Genomic DNA, 17,560 nt, shown 5'->3' with positions numbered 1-17,560 from the left:
ACCATCACAGTGAATGAAAACAGGCCTCCCAGCAAGGCCTATCACTGTGAAATTTCACCACAGTGGGGACAAGAAAAGAACCCATAACAAATGTTATCAAGAGAGAAGTGTCACCTATAAAAAATTAGGAATCAATGGCTTTATACTTCCTGCAGCCAACTGGGGGGGGGGGGTCCTATTTATAAGCTCATACCCACTCAACTATTAATGAAATGTGAAGGAAGAAAAGAGAAAAGTAAGATCACCCTTTCTCAAAAAGGTACTAGAGGATACACTTCACCAAACAAAAAAAAAGAAGATACAACAAGGATACAAAAACCCAAAGATGCAACACAAGAGATAGTGATAGGTATCTTAAAGATGAAAACCAAAGGAGATACAGGGTGACAGCCACACTGGGATGGGAGCCAGAGTCTACATGTAAACTCGGTTCAAACTGCTGGCTGACCTTTAACACAGGCACCAAACACACTTCAAGCAACCAAGAAAGCCTAAAGGAGCTAAAACAGATATTTCAGGAGCTATACACCATGGAAGAGTTTATGAATTCAGCCAATATAACCACCTATTAACACAAAAATAAAAAAATTAAAAAAAAAAAACACCACCAGCAAAACAAAACAAACTCAAAACAAACAAGGCTTTTAAGAGGAACATAACGGAATTCAGAGCCTCTACAATTATCATTCACAATATTTAGATATAATCCAAGATTATATAAAAAAACAGGTAATGTATCTCGTATTCAAGAGAATAGATAATTGCTGGAGACTAATTCTAAAATGATCAGATGTTGGAATTAGCAAAGATTTTAAAGTAACTGGACTTTCTATTCTATTCCATTGTCTATTTCGCTATCTAACACCAAAAGATTCCCATTTTATTTATTTTTTAAAGATATTTTACTTGAGAGAGAGAGAGACAGCATGAGCAGGGGGAGGAGCAGAGGGAGAAGGAGAAGCAAACTCCCTTCCAAGCAGGGACCATGATGTGGGGCTCAATCCCAGGACACCCAGATCACTCCTGAGTCCAAAGCAGACACTTAACCCACTGAGCCACCCAGGCATCCCAAAAGCTTCCCATTTTAATCCTCAAATCCAGTAGGCACAACTTGTTCTTTTTCTTGAAGATAGCCTTGACTCTTTGTAGTCCTTTGCATTTCCAAACTGTTTTACTCCAAGAATTAAAGATTATACCCTACAGGTTTTTTCTGCAGCTACTGAGATAATACTGTTTTGGTTTTTTGTTTTTTGCTCTGTTATTAACATGGATGGCAGATTAGATTTTCAATTGTTAAACCAGTTAAAATAGTTGAGACTAAACAGTTGGCCATGATGTTTTGTTTTGTTTTTTACATATTGCTAGATTCTATTTGTGAATGTTTTAAAGACTTTTGCATCTTATATTCATTAAGGATATTAGTTCTATTTACCTTTCCTGCTCTATGTTCCCTTATCTCACTTTTACTGCTTTCTTTTCAATTTGTGAATTACCTACTATTCCATCTGTCCCTTTTATTAGCTTGAAAGTTATCACCTTTCTATCCTTTAGTGATTACCCCAGAGATGCCTCCTTGAATTATCAAAACCTAACATTAATGGGTAGTTTCATCTTCATGGTGGCCAATGTAAGAACTTTTAGAACAATTAAATTATATGTTCATTGCACTCTCCATATAGCATTGTTGTCATGTGATGCTTTTATATGTATTTCAAACTCAGTAACACACTTCTTTCATGTCCAAATGCAGTGTTCGTCATTCTTTTCTGCATCTATGACCTCCCATTTAGATCATTTAGCGTCTGCCTGAAGAACACTCTCTTTACTTGATACCCTCACTCTTTTTTTTTTTTAATTTATGTATTTATTTTAAAGAGAAGAGAAGGGCAGCGACAGAGAGAAGGAGAATCTCAAGCAGACTTCCAGCTGAATGTGGAGCCAGACATGGGGCTCGACCGCACAACCCTAAGGTCATGACCTGAGCAAAAATCAAGAGTCAGAAGCTTAAATGACTGAGGCACCCAGGTGCCCTGATACCTTCATTCTTGACAGATAGTTTCACTTAATATAGAAGTTTAGGTTGACAATTATTTCTTTTAGCATTAAAGCTATCATTCCATTGTCTTCTGGCTTCCACGGTTACTGAGACGTTAGATGTCAATATAACCATTACTCTTTTGATTGTAAATGTGCCTTTTTTCTCTGGCTGCCTTTTAAGATTCTCTCCTTGGTGTTCAGAAGTTTGGCCAGAATAAGATTAGGTGAGTAAATTTTATTTATCTTATCTAGGTTCACAGGGCATCTTGAACCCGCGGCTTGACGCCTTTCATTCATTTTGCAAAGTTCTCAGCTATTATCTCTTCTGCTTCTTTTATTTCTGGTTATTTGTGTGGCTCTGATTACATGGATCTTAGCCCGTTTCACTTTGTCCTCTCTGTATCTTTCCCTCTCTTCTGTATTATCCTTTTCTCTTTCCAGGACTAAGTCTGTTTATTATCCTCTGATCTTCCTGTTCATTAATATCTCCTCAGTTTTACTTAATCTCTTGATAAAATCATCCACTGAGTTCTTAATTTCTGTCCATATACAACGTAGATCTATAATACAGTTTTCGTTTAGCTCTTCTATATTCTTCCAGTTCTCTACTGAAATCCCCACTTTCATTACCTTGATCGTAGCAAGCATGATTTTTCAATATACCTATGATAACTCCAGTCTGGAGCTCACCCAGGTTTGAAGCTATTTATTTATTTATTTATTTATTTATTTATTTTAAATGGCTACTTATTTAAAATGATCATGATCACCCAGTAATGAATGATATGTGCAAAATTGTCTGTAAAATAACTTGAGGCCTAACATTCTTATAATGTTACATGTATTCCTAGCCAGCAGCTAAGGGCACTAGTAACTCCAGAACATCCTAATCCTGCTTTAGATTTGTCTTCTTTTGGTTCCCCTTTGCCCCAAGTTTTTGGAGTTCCAACTCAAAAGGAGGGGTTCATCATACTTGTCCTCAGTTGAAAACTCCAATCCCTGTCTTCCTTAGTCCCACAAGGCCATCAAATGCAAATGCAACCCTCTTGGTTGCCCATATAGAAGGGCTAAAAAGAGACTCAAAAATCAAAGTCACCACCCAGGGTCTCACACATATCCTGTCCTGGTAGGTCTTCAGTATCTTCTTAGCTGTAAGTTGCTTTCAGCCAAAGATGTTGTTGCAATCTGTCCATCTTTTCCAGATGCCTTCAGAAAGAGGGCTGGTCTTGGTCATCATAGGAGGAAGCTTCCATATCTACTTTTCACCCAGCTTTTAGGCTATTTTCAGGAACACATAATAGCCAAAGGGGCTCTACCCATACAAAGAAATTGAAATCACCTATGTAGATAATCCCATCCATGGAAGTGTTTAATCAGACCCTGGAGGCATGGAAAAAGTAACTTCCACTCCAAAGTGTAACTCAAGAGGGAAAGAGAATTCCCTTTCAATCAATTTTATTATTTCAAACTGTTGGGGACTGAACTGAGTGTCTCCCCTGCCCCAAAATTCTTAACTCCCAATGTGACTGTACTGAACGTAAAGCCTTTAAAGAGGTAATTAAGGTCAAATTGGGCTGTAAGGGTAGAGCCCTAATCCTACAGGACTGGTATCCTCGGATGAAGAGGAAAGACACCAGAAGTGCATGTACACACAGAGAAAAGACCATGTGAGGACACAGTATGTAGGCAGCTATCTGCAAACCAGAGAAAGTCCTCACCAGAAACCAACCCTGCTGGCTCCCCGAAGAGAACTTCCAGCCTCCAGAACTGTGAGAAAATACATTTCTGTTACTGAAGACACACAGTCTATGGTATTTCAAAGCCACCCATTCTATGGCTGCCCTATCAGTCTAAGGCACAGACAGTGCAAATCACCTGCACAAAGTGGGAAAGCTGACCGAGACGTCATTCATCCTAGAAACAGTACTGTAAGTCCACAGTCACCTTAATCCACAAGCAGAGCCTGACAAGTGGGTTTACACAAGGAATCCCAGGGAAAGAGTGGTGAAACAGCAGACAGCATGCTGAAGAAGCAGACTAGGAAAGCAAAGGCTCTGGGAAAAAGTTATCTCAAACTATCTTCCCTAGTTCCGTGGCCATTCGTGGCAGAAAGTTATACAAGGGAATACTGCACACGCTCAGACAGAAGTGAAGCTCACCAGAGCCCCTTCTGTCATAAGAAGCTCCTCACCAAATGCTAAAATAACTCTTCTACAAGTGTCTCCTATATCCCCTGCCACCATGATCCCTACATGTGAAATCAGGGTCCTGCCATGCCACAATCTTGTCAAATGCACTGGGGTCACCAGTGCTGGTACTCTGTTATGCACAGCTCCTCACAACCTTCAGCAAGTGCCTCCTTCTCTCTGGAGGCTGAAGGCAGTGTAAAGCCTGGTTGGTGAACTCACACAGACACACACATGCATTGCCATCTCAAACCCAGAGCAGCATTTACTGGCAAGTCCATTGCTACCTCTCCTCTATCAACACAGGAGGCTCAGACACAGGAAGGAGCCTCTCTGGCTCTCCTCAGACACTAGACCTTGTCTGGGCACCTTTTACGAAGTGGGCTATTTCCAACCTCTGCAATCTCGCATTTTTGGAGGGGCTGGATAGAGGGGCATCCGGGTGGCTCAGTGAGTTAAGCCTCTGCCTTCGGCTCAGGTCATGATCTCAGGGTCCTGGGATTGAGCCCGGCATCGAGCTCTCTGCTCAGTGTGGTGCCTGCTTCCCCCCTCTCTCTCTGCTTGCTGCTCTGCCTACTTGTGGTCTCTCTCTCTCTCTGACAAATAAATAAATAAAATCTTCAAAAAAAAAAAAAAATCCTATTTCTCTAAGTACTTCCACAGATGCACAGATAAAATGTGTAGAAGGACTCAGATGGGACCAGGTGGGGACTGAGGGTGGTAAAAGGCTCTGGTTTCTGCAGTTGAATGTATGTGTATCATTCATAAAATCAGAAATTAATAAAATTTAAAATGAGAAAAGAAATATGGCCCAAGTGATACCATACCCCCCAGCTATACCCTGGTAGCTAACCAGGAGACCCTTGAGTAAAGGGAGGTTTCAGAGTGGTTATTCAGGGCAGAGGAGGCAGAACTGCATTGTCCTAGTTCTCCTTCCCCTGAGTGCCCCTACAGGACCCACTCTCAGGTTGGGGGTTCACAAGAGGGGCCAGCCTGGTGGGAGGGAAAGCAGAATTCACCTCTGAAACTTTTCAGCCCCTCTATTTCTAAGTCCTAGAGCAGCTGAACCCTGATCCCCAGTTTCTCAGGCAGAAAGGCTAGACCTCCCCCCCAATGAAACATGAGCCACAGGGCTCCTCTTTAACCCACTTCCCACCCAAGCCAGTTCTAAAGCAGGCCCTGGACTGCCTGGCTATTGAGCACCTGAAGGGAACATCAAAACTTGAGTGACAAGGAAATTCCCAAAAAGTACATAAAAGTACATGGGTTTATTAACCCATGGCTGTCGGCCCAGGGCTCTGAGAACTCACACATTCTTTCTGAATCAATGGGGGAGGGTGGTGGGAGGTAGAAAGAGGACTGTCAATGACATTAGACATTAAAAGGCATTGTCCTCATACCTGAAAACACTGTGCACCACTACACAAGCCAGAAGAAAAAAACATCCTGACATCAACACTCAAGAGAGTCAGCTTCCAAGTCAGCCTCCCATTTCCATTGGTTCAGCCTGAGGAGGCCGGCAGGGCCCCACCCTCTCCTCAGATGGACAGACAACAGCTGGTCTGGTCACATCTTCCGAAATGCTTGACCACAAACTCCGGGAAGCAACCTTCTCCATCCTCCAGCCAAGGGCTTGGGTTTCCAATCAGCCTTCCTTTTCCTTCCCAGAACTAATTTTAGCCTCCTTGGTTGTCAGAGTGGAACTGAAATAGTCGGCAGAGGAACATTTGCAAACAAGAACACCAGCTCACCTCATAAAACACCTCTGCTCCAGCCGAGAGGCTGACCAAAGAGAAGTCCCATTGTGTGGCAGGCCCGGCCCCTAGAGAAGGTCCCTTGGGATGAGGGCCACACATCTGCCCAGTGGGCCAGGCTGTCTTTCCAACACCTGCTCCCAATAACCACATGTCCATGAATGAAAACACCCAGATAGGGCTGCCAGTCCCTGAGTCTGAAAAAGGCACATATATGTGTCCAGCAAGACTGTAATAACCAGGGCAAAGCCTGGGGCTGTTCAAAGGCAGGAAGCCATGACTGATCCTGGGCCAGGAAGCACAGCTCACCTCCAACCCCTATAATCAGCACAGCCAATTGAGACATCACGGAGAAACTTAAAAGAGACTCAAAAGAAGGCAGCAGCACCTCCTCTCCCCCATTCCCATCCTCACCCCCAACTTGGGCATCCAGGAGCAGGGCCACCAGGTCCTCTGGAAACAGGCCCGTCTGGGCCAGGCCGGGCCCCAGTCTGGTAGAGAAAGACCAAGAAAAAAAAAGCCCCAAGGGGGTGGGTGTCTACTGCAGAACAAAGACTGAATGGGTAGGAAGGAAAGAAAATAAAGAATTCTGAGAAGGCAACAAGACTGAACCAGAAGTGTCAACCCCTTTCAATAAACAGGGACACAGCAGTGGTGTGGAGAACCTGGAAATGCAAGCGATGGGCACGGTGTCCTCCCACCTGAAGGGCCCAGTCTGCAATCAGGGTCCCAGTGCAGCAAGCTGTGCCTCACTGAGCTGGAGATTAGAGAGGAGCCCCCAGAAGGCCCTCGCTAGCAGAGGCTGGAATGGAGCACAGACAGGAGGCTGCCGCCTGCCAAGCCAGCACACCAGCACACACGCGCAGAGAGACCAACCCCCTGGGTGAGGGCCGCCAGTGCTGGCGCCCGCGCTGCCCAGCCCACCTCCCAGGGCCTACCCGCCAACTCCTAGAGGCCAGGGTGGAGGCCTGCGCCCATACCTCGGGGGAGAGGCTGCCCCCCTACGCTGGCGTCCCGGGGCTCGGCGGGGCGCCAGGCGGCCGGCCTGCTCGAGGGCAGGGGCATGCCCACGTCCTGCTGCAGCCCAGCGCTGCTCTGGCCAGCCTCAGCTCCCAGCCGCAGCTCGGGCGGCTCCCAGGCCGGCAGCCCCGGGGTTCCAGGCGGCGCGGTGGCCTCGGCAACACGCACTGCCTGACATTCTGTGCGAGTGGGAGGGCGAGGCCCCTGTGCAAAGCTCAAGGCGGCGGGCAGAGGCGGGTAGGCGGGTGGGAGGGTGGGCGGGTGCGGGCAGGCAGGCCGCCCAGCCACCTACAGCTGCTACCTCCCTGAAACCCAAACCGCTTCTGGGAAAACTCAAGGACGCCAGGATTCTCCTCAGCGGCTGGCAGAGGGACTCCTGAGCCGCTCATTTCAAATCAAATTCTCAAGACTGAGCAGGCTGAGCAAGCAGGGATCTCCCAGGCTTTGAGGAGACTCCAACCTGCCACCCTGAATCCGGGAAGAGGGGGTGCTGTGGGCATTAGCGATAACCCCACCTCCCACAACTGTCTCTTTGAAGCATGGGAACACTCTAGATTGGAGTTCTCAACCTGAGGTGATTTGCAAGCCCTCTATCCAGGACATTTTTGTTGTCACAATGAGAAGTACCACTAGTATTGAGAGAACAGAGGCCAGGGACACTGCTAAACATCTTACATGGCACAAGACAGGTCGCCCCGCCACCACCTCCAAACACACACACAACAAAGAATCATGGGGTCCAGATTGTCCATAGTGTCAAGACTGAGAAACCCTGTCCTAGAATGTGGTCTGCCCAGCCAGAACCCTGAGAACTGTCTATCCAGTGTCATTCTCAAAAGTATTCCCACACCAGCTCCTCCTCACAGCCCCCAAATCTCCATCCACAGTAACAGGCCAGTATCTACAAGGGAATCTTAACTCTTCACTTGATGTCCCTTGGTCTCCAACTACAATACCCTGAGCTGCCAGGAAGGGGCTGAATGCATAGGCCCTCCAGGGAGGGCTGCCTCTAGGAGGAGAGAAAGGAGGGGAGCAGGGCTGAAATGTAAACACTACACAGGGATCACAAAAGGCAGAAATAAAAAAGTCCCATCCTGCAGTTAGAAGCAATGTGGGAAGAAATCCAGTGCACCCCCCACCAAGGGCAACAAGTTGCCCCTCAGGCCTGGTACAGTGGCTACGTGTAGGGCAGCCAGGACTTCACGGAGTCCAATGCAGGGGGCTACAGGCTTACTGGTATCAGTGCTAAAGGGAAAGTGTGCATGCACAATACCTGTCCTGGCTCTCATGTGCATGTGCTCTCTCTTTATTTGTAGTCACCTGGGGGAAGAGTCCACAGCTTTCATCAGATTCTCAGAGGGGCTCACGATACACAGGTCCACAGTACAGAATGGGCACCCTTCACTGGGTTCCCTGAAAATTCCTTAGCTGAAGTGCCAGGAGAGGTCTAGGTGCTATCTGAGGATTCTCCATGCCCAGAAAAACCCTGCAGAGTAGTACACCAGAGGCCCACCCAAGCTGTGGGAGGCTGTGGGGTCCCAGGACTTGTTTATTCACATAGCTACAGAGCCTGGAAGACTGGGTGAGCTTCTCATATCATTTAGCTCAGAAGAGCCTCTAGGAGATAACAGTGACCACTCCTCTGAAAGGGCAGCCCAGCCAGCCAGCAAGGAGTACCCAGCAGGTATACCACTACAACAAGGCTGAGGGTCACCTCACTCAACATACACACACACTTCTCTCCTGAGGAAACACACAACATCTGTGGATCAGAGAGTATCCAGCCCTGAGGAAAACTTGGGGCAAAGCTGGTAGTTCCTCATGGGACAGATAAGAGCCAGGTCCCCCTCCACCAGTGGCTCCTGACACTCCACTCAGAAAGCATACACCCCACCCCCACAGGCCCTAATCTGAACCCCAAATACAGAGACTGATGTCAGAAGTTCTAAGGAGACCCACAGAAGTGTGTCTTTCAAGGCAAGAACCAAATGACTTATTTCACAAGGATACTGAGCCAGGCACAGACCACAAAAAACTTGAAGAACAAACAGTGGTCCTGTAATAAACACCATGTGCCATTATTACAGCATAAATTCCCCCTTTTCTTCTAGACTTGCAACATACAATATAGTAACCACTAGCCAAATATTTCCCATTTCCCACCTGAAATGGGAAAGTCTGAGTTGACATATTCTCTAAGTTTAAAATACACACTGGAAGGGCACCTGGATGCCTCAGCCATTAAGCATCTGCCTTCAGCTCAGGTCATGATCCTAGAGTCCTGGGATGGAGCCCTGCATCAGGCTCCCTACTCAAGAGAGAAGCCTGCTTCTCCATCTCCCACGCCCTCTCTCACTGTGTCTCTCTGTCAAATAGATAAAATCTTTAAAAATAATAATAATAAAATAAAATACAACTGGATTTTGATGATAGTACAAAAAAATGTAAAATGTCCCATTAACCGTTTTAATACTGATTACATGATGAAATGATTACTTGGTATATATTAAGGTAAATAAACATACCATTAAAGTTAATTTCACCTTGTTACAGACTGAATGTTTATTTTTTCTTGTTTTATTTAAATTCAATTAACATATATGTATTATTAGTCTCAGAGGTATAGACTGAATGTTTCTATGTGTCCCCCTCAAAATCGGTATGTTGAAACCCTAACCTCCAATACGATGGTATTTGGAGCTGGAGCCTTTGGGAGGTAATCAGGGTTAGACTTAGCCCTCAGTTTGGGGTCAGTAGAAGAGGAAGAATCATCTTTCTCTACCTAGCCCTCCAAACACTGAGGAAAGGGCATGCGAGGATGCAGTGAGAAGACAGCCATCTGCCAGCCAGAAAGAGGGCCCTGACCGCAACCCTACCATACTGGCACACTGATCTCGGACTTCCAGACACTAGAGCTGTGAGAAACAAATTCTGTTATTGAAGTCACACAGCCTATAGTCTTTATTTAAAGCAGCCCAAACAGACTAAGACACCTGTTTCTTTTTCCTTTCATTAACACTACTACAAAATTTTATGTTATATACATGGTTGATGCTGCACTTCTGTTGGACAGTGCTGTCCCTGATCCTCCTCCTGTGTGTGCTGCAGGTGATGGGGTACTTCTGAACAGCAAGTCAAGACTTTGAAGGAAGGCAACCCATGAAATCGAAGGAACAGGAGAGCCAGCTCTCCCCCTCCGTGGGCCTGGGGCAGCTCTTCCCAGCGCTCCTCACAGGTGAGGGCAGTGGCCACCACTGTTGTGGTCACAAGAAACACCCAGCCACCCCACCTTCCTTTCTGGACAGGAACATAGGTACTTGGATTTCAGTCTAACTCCAGCTGCCTCACTTCGCAGAACACACTGCTCAGCACTGCCCAAGCCACGTGGTGGGGGGTAGTGGGAAAGAGGGAAATAAAGTCCTTCCAGGGGCCCAATCCCCACCCCACCCCCCGCCCTGCCCTGCCTCTTCAGAGAAGGAGATGAGACTGGTGAGACTAGATGGAGACAAATTAGGATGAGGGTTCCAGATTTGAGGCTGCCCTGCCATAGAAGAAGAGGGATCTAGACAGCCAAGTGGGCTACAGCGTGTCTATTAAGTCGGTTTGCGCGGCCCTATCCTCTGAAGAGCAATGCCTTCCTTTCCCTTCAGAAGCATCTCAAAGCAGCACTTAAAAGAGAGAGCAATGAGTTCAACAACACCACTTTGTTTCTACCACACGGGAAACGGCTCCAAAAGAGCCGCGACGCTCCCTCCCACACTATGCCCAAGTACCAATAAGAGGGTCTTCATCCCCTCCTCCCCGCGCTCAGGCTACGCAGCTCCAAACTCCACGCCAAACTCCATGCAGACAACTCACTCGTTTTAGCTGTAGACAACTAAGCCACGCTACATTAAAAGGAGGCCTAGATTGGGGGTGGGGTGGGATGGAGATTCCCCCACAGCCACCCGCAGGAGCCCGGGGATCCCTGCCCCGCCCCTACACGCCAGGCCCCGCCCTTCACGGGTTTCCCAGACTCCGCGCCGCTGCCAACGCCGGCGGCAGGAGACCCGCGCTGCATGTGTAATGGGGGCTGGGAACAAAGACGCGCAGGACCCAGTGCCCTGGCTTCCGCGCACCAACCGCCCCGACCTCCCTGGTCTTCTCCCTAGAGCCTCAAGAGCGGCTCCCCACACCTCCCGGGTCTTCCTGGAGCCATCCGAACCGGAGTGCGGAGCCCAATGCTGCGCGCAACCCGAGTTGGGCGCGTCCCAACACCGCTAGAAGAGGAAAATCACTGCTTCGGCCTTGGGGAAAAGCGCTTTCCCAGCGGGAATTCCGCGGGTATACACCCGCACACACACACGCTCAACCACAGGCACGCAAGCTTAACACTAGCCCTGCCGGTCACCCATCTCCGCCACGTGCTTCCCAGAGGCACAAACGGACCTGTTAATTTTCCTTCGCACCCCACCTCCCTTCTCAGGAGCCCTGAACAAAGCAGTCCTTTGGGTGACCGCATCTCGCGTCCTGGGGCCGCCACAGAGAAAGCGGGCGTAGGTGGGAGCTGGCGCCAACCGCCCGCCTTGAGGGAACACAAGGCAGATGCCGGTGGGACGGGGTGCAGGGGACTCCTCCTAGCTGTGTGAAGGCAGTCCCCTTCGCTCCGCAACACCTAGTGGCTCTGAGGGTCGCGCAGTCCTATCCCCAGCCCCTCCTGCACCTACGATCTCGCCACCCGGCTTTAGATCTGGCCACCTTCTCCACGCTTTGGTTTTCCTCTCAATCTCCCTGGGTTCCACGCGCCCAAGTAGCCTGAACCCCAACCCTGAGGTTCTGGATCCCAGCCCCGAACATGCGGTCGCCAGACCGCCGAACGAACAAGATCGTCCCCCCAAGATCGGCAAGCACGGTGCCCAGCGCGCCCCCAGTCCCCGCCCCGGGAGGGGCAAGCTGGGTGCAGGTGGAGCGGCGAGGAGGCCACGGGCCCGCCCTTTGTTGGTAAACACCGCGCGGCGCCCGAGACCGGCCCTGCACGCCCTCCCGCGCCCCCCACGCCGCGCCCCGTCCTCACCCGCGCACAGCGATCCCCAGAGGAGGGCGAGGGCCGCCCAGGGCGCCGTCATGTTCCGCGGCGCCGCCCCGCGGACACCCGGAGCCCGCGAGCGGGGCCGCGCGGCGCTCTCGGGGCGCGCAGGGCCCAGCGGCGGCTGCGCTCTTCTTCCCGCTTCTTCCTTGGGTCTCGTTCCCCGCGCGCTTCCTGCGCCTTCGTCCCCGGACAGCGTGCAGGCTCCAAGGGCCGGGCGGCGGGACCGGGCTCAGGGCCGTTGCGGGCCGCGCAGGCTGCGGCCCGGGCTCCGGGGCGACGCGGGGACCGGGGGGCGGCGGCGGGGCGCGGGCCGGGGCGCGCCCGACTCAGGCATAGCGCGGCGGGGCTGGGCCCGGGCCCCGGGCGCAGGGGCCGAGTCCGGAGGGGCCATGAACGGGGGGGAGGGGTGGGGGGAGGGGACCTGAACCGAGTCCAAAATGGCTCCTGAGCCGCGGCCGCAGAGCCGAGCCAGCGGGGAAACCCGGATGTTGGATACAAAGAGGCGGGCGAGCTGGGCGGGGAGGGGGAGGGGAGGCGGGCCCTCCGGCCGCGTGGTCCGCGCCCCCCTGAGGGGCGGTGCCCGGGAGAAACAACAACACGGAGGCCCCGCCCCCAGCCCGCGCCCTCCGCCCTCCGGGAGGCCGCGTACCACCGCTGGACTAAAGGGCTTGGCCCTGGGCGCTGGCAGAGGTGGCGGCGGTGGTCGCTGGGACGCGGTGGGCCCCGCACCTGTGATTCTTGCTCCGTGCTAGAGCCCACCCTCCCGAACGCACTGCCCTGCGATGCGGGCGGGAGTGGGTGGACAGTCCCGGGACTCGCCAGGATTCACCTCCGCGTCTCCACTTCCCCACCTTTGAAATGGGGGTCAGTGTCAACCGTGGGAAGGTCGTTGTCTTCCGTGCCGAAGTAATAGGCAGAAAAGCCTATCTTTTCTGAAATAACAGGTAGTCCTCTATGTCTGCAACCCTAATACACACACACTCTCTCTCTCTCTCTCTCTCTCTCAAAGGCATCTGGGCATCCTGGAGTTGGACCCACCTGTGTGAGAGAGGGCGCTGAGCCCCTCCCTGCACAGCAGCCACCGGTGGAAAAGGACCAATGGCATCTGGTTTCCCCAAACTTACCCTTGTCCTCAGCACTCCCACCGCCCACCCCCACCCCTGCTTCAGTCTGTACCTTCAAAACTGTTCTCAGTTGCCTCCAGTCCACCCTGTTGAAGATCTTGTCTGGCAAATGGTTCTGCTGCCCTCTTCCCCTGCCACGTTCCTCCTCCGGGCCCCTTGGTCTTCATCTCAGATTCCACTCTCCTTATCACACAACAGACCTTGGGAAGGTCACGATGGGGCTCCCAGCCAAAGAGGGAAAACCCATCACAACTCAAGGATGATGTGCAGGATCCTTGGATACAGAAATTGTTCCTTGGCTTCTCATGACTTGCCACAGCCTTTCTTGGAGCAAGGTAAGAGCAGGGTAAAGGCAGCCAGGAAGGAGGCGGTGCCTGGAAATCGGAGTTATTTCACTTCTTTAAGCCTGTTTCCTTACGCAGAAAGTGAAGAGGTTAGATTACTCTGCTTTGCATTTTTCAAAAAGCAGAAACCTTATTGAAACAAGATATTATGTAAAAGTCCACCATACAGAATGATATTGCCTTGATTGATGTTGAAATGAGGGCCCACCACCCCCCCAGTTTCAAAAAGCATCAGGAGCTTCTGGATAGTGGCCCCAAAGTGTGGGATCTTTGGAGTCACCACCCAGGAAGATTTGAGTCTCTAAAGGTCCCTTCCAGTTCTGGAAAAACCCTGTGGAAAAGGACAGCACCTCCTTGCCACAATCCCTGTGTAGGCCTTTTAACACAGGATTGAGTGCTGCTGTGTGCTGAGCAAGAAGCAGTGTAGTATGGGATCCCCTGGTGGTGTATCTGGTGTTTGGGTAATCCTACAGGAGGCTGTATGGATAGATACATGATGGCAGTTGGAGCAACTCCACATTCAGAATGAGTGGCTTTTCTAGAAAAGATAAATCGCTGCCTTCTCTCTGCTGGAAGATAGCAACTATAAAATCCACTGTGGCAACAATTAGATTGGCTGGTTCCTCTCTTCTATTCCACACCAGGATAGGTATCATAATGACTCAGGGCAGTCCAAGTTGCCAACACATCTATGTCTTCCACCTTGATATCTTGATGTCTCTGGGAACTCCAAATTTGTATACCTAACTGCCTACTTGACATCTCTATTTGACAGCCTATCAGCCGTCTCCAACCTGACCTAGCCAAAGCAGAGTTCGCTATTTTCACTGCAAATCTGCTTCTCCAGTTGTCCCTCTCTGAATCAATGGCATAACCAAACAACCAGTTGCTCAAATCAAAACTTTATGGGCCACCCTTGATTTCTCCCATATTCAGTCCATCAGCAAGTTGGCTTCAAAAACATATCAACCATCAAGCCACATTCTCCATATATACCATAGCCACCCAACCTCTCACATCTAGACCACTGCAACAGCAGTGAACTGGAAGGGATTGTAACTAGTCACCTGCTTTCATTCTTGCCTGTTACATAGTACAACTTCTATACAGAGCCTGAAATTATCTTTTAAATCTGGAACTAGTATCACATTACTCCCTTCCTTAAAAGCCTCCCATGGCTTCCTGTTACAATGCCTAATAAAGCTTTACATAATCCACCCGTCTTCCTCTCCAACTTCCTCTCCACCTCCCCATTATTCCCGGACATACTGGTGTGCTTTCTGCTCCTCAAACACATTAAGGTTGTTTCTACCTCAGAGCCCCTGCGATCCCCACCACCACTATCTGACTCTCTTGGAGAGCTGAAATCTATGTTGCTGAGCTCATGAGATTAGCCTGTAACTCTGCTACCATTTTGTTCATGAACCAATACTAGGCTGATAGGGAAAGATGATGTGGATATCTGAAAATCAAGTTTGGTTTGGGTTTTCTGTTCTTCTGAACTACAAGAACATTAAATACCTCATTTGGTATCAGAAATGAGGTAACTGGAAGCTGAAAGGCAAAAAAACAACAAATGTGTACTATAAGACTTATGGCAGGGAGTTGTGTCATTCAGGAATTCTGTATTTAGGACCATTCTTCCCCTACTTCCCGCCCTGCTCAATGGTCAAAGTCAGAGACCAAGGAACTGGGAAGAAACAACTGAGCATGGCTTCCCTCAGTATCAAGCTAATGGAAGAAGATGGACAATTATAGCATTAAAATAGGATTTGGTATCTGAATTGTTATAGGGCATTATATGGTGAAGGTTAAATGCATTTATTTGTCGAGATAAACTTAAAATAACCACAACTTCTGTAATTTTACTCTGAGAACTCTTCATTAAAAAAAAAAAAAAAAAGTGAAGGGGCGCCTGGGTGGTTCAGTGCCTTCTGCTCAGGTCATGGTTGCAGGGTCCTGGAATTGAGCCCTGCATCGGGCTTTCTGCTCAGCAGGGAGCCTGTTTCCCCCTCTCTCTCTCTCTGCCTCCCTCCCTGCCTACTTGTGATCTCTCTCTCTCTGTCAAATAAATAAATAAAATCTTAAAAAAAAAAAAAAGTAAAGTGGCCCCAGCCTCTCTCAGTTCATTGTTTAAAGATATGCTATGGTGGGTTATTATTATGAGAGATATAGGGTAACATACATATATTAGAATAGTGGGTAATTTAGTTACAGCAGTACCACATTAAATGATTTCGGAGGATACTATTCACCCTATATAATGGGGGTGGGTGCATAGTTCTTTGGCAATACAATTCCCCCCAAACTTAGTAAGCTATCCATTTATTTCCAATCTATTCTGTGTGCCATCAATGTTAAAAGTTATTTCCTAGACAATTCTCAAGCTGGTTTATTTCTTTTCTTCCTATCTTCATATTTCTCCTCACACTCTCTCTTAACTTACAGTGACCACATTCAGGTCAACTAAATTTAATTGGGTTGGGTATAAAGGTCTCTCAAATAGATTAGATTACACTGTGGTAATGGGAAATCCTCAGGTCTCAATGGCTTACAACCAAATTTATTTTTCATTCATGCTACCTGCCCATTGTGAGTCACCAAGCAAGTTATATTCATTGTAACAACTCAGTGACACAAGCTAATGGAGGTTACATTTTGATACATGCTTCTACTATTGCAGTGAGAGAGGGAAAGTAAATTATATTCAGGCTCTTAAAACTTCTATCAGATTCCAGGAAAGTGGTAGCAAGGTTGGTGGCTACATGGTTTTTGAATTCTTCCATAGTTCTCACAGAACAACTGCATGGAAACAAAAACAAAAAACAGAAAACCCATGTACATTTACAAGAAAACTAGGTGACAAGGTTTTCCCCCAAAACACCAAAAATACAAGAAAATTGATATAAACTATGAACTACCAACAGCAATGCAATCTGCATGGACTAGTATCTGTGCAAGGGGAACCTGAAGAACGCAGCAGCCTATCTGGTTCCTGAGAACAACAGAATCCCGAGACGGCTAAGAGAGGTTCATCAGAAAGCATGGTTCAATAACAGTAGGTGAAACTGGGATGGGCTTCCCCAGTCCGAGCACAAGGGAATGCAAGGAGACTCTGGTAAGAATAGAAAGAGCTAGGACAGTTTGTCCCTGTGAACTTTTAAAACTAATTAGCCAGGGACACCTAGGTGGCTCAGTTGGTTAAGTGTCTGCCTTTTGGCTTGGGTCATGATCCCAAGGTCCAGATCAAATCCTATATCTGGCTCCTTGTACAGTGAGAAGACTGCTTCTCCCTCTGCCTGCTGCTCCCCCTGTTTGTGCTCTCTCTCTCTCTCTCTCTGACAAACAAATGAAATCTTTAAAAAAAAAAAAAAACTGATTAGCCAGGCTTCTGTTTTAGATCAGACTCCTACATTAAGGAGAAACTTCTAGAAATGGAATCAAAATTGAGCTGGATAAGATTTTTCTTCCAGCCATCACACAGTAACTGGAACGGCTTTTGCCCTTCTACCATAACAAGAAAAATGGACAAGATATAGGAAGGAACTATTTTTGGACATTATACAAGCTGTAAGACAGCTTTTATAGAGAAGAGGAAAGAGGAAAGAGAGAGAGAGAGAAGAGGAAAAAATGAAGGGAGCCTTTAATTGACCCTGCTTTCTGCCTGAAGACAAATTGCAGTCCACAATGGAGGAAGCATATCCCAAGCAGAGCCTAGAAACTTTGCAGAGTTGAGAACAGAGAATGAGATTGAAGATGGAGAAGGCTGCAGCAAATTTAAGAGCAAATTTTACTCTGGCGGAGTACCAGAGAGGAGGGAATTACATAAAGAAAGCTGAACATCTGCAGAGGAGTCTCCTTGTGTCTTTTCCTGAATTCTGAGTTATACATGCATACAATGAAACTCCATGGGGGGAGAGAAAGAAAGACAGAAGCTGAATAGCTCCAAGAACTCACACAGGAAAGGGAAGTTTTTATAGTTCTAACCATCCACAGTAGAAAGTCCTCATTAAACAGCCAAGACTGT

General features: G+C 48.5%; 1 protein-coding gene across 4 annotated transcripts in view; it reads right to left on the bottom strand.

The window, feature by feature from the left end:
* The window catches only part of ACVR2B (activin A receptor type 2B), a 40,843-nt gene extending 28,306 nt beyond the window's left edge, over positions 1-12,537 (bottom strand). For all 4 annotated transcript variants that reach the window (XM_082745804.1, XM_082745806.1, XM_082745805.1 and 1 more), the window contains exon 1: positions 12,051-12,537. In XM_082745804.1, the coding sequence (XP_082601930.1) occupies positions 12,051-12,102 (52 nt within the window). In that variant the 5' untranslated portion in view covers positions 12,103-12,537. The remainder of the gene's footprint in view (positions 1-12,050) is intronic.
* Between the last annotated feature and the right edge of the window lie 5,023 nt (positions 12,538-17,560).

Source organism: Mustela nivalis (genome assembly GCF_964662115.1).
Source record: "Mustela nivalis genome assembly, chromosome: 1".
NCBI lineage: Eukaryota > Metazoa > Chordata > Mammalia > Carnivora > Mustelidae > Mustela > Mustela nivalis.
The sequence above is the reverse complement of the archived record's forward strand: the minus strand, read 5'-3'. Positions and strand labels throughout refer to the sequence as shown.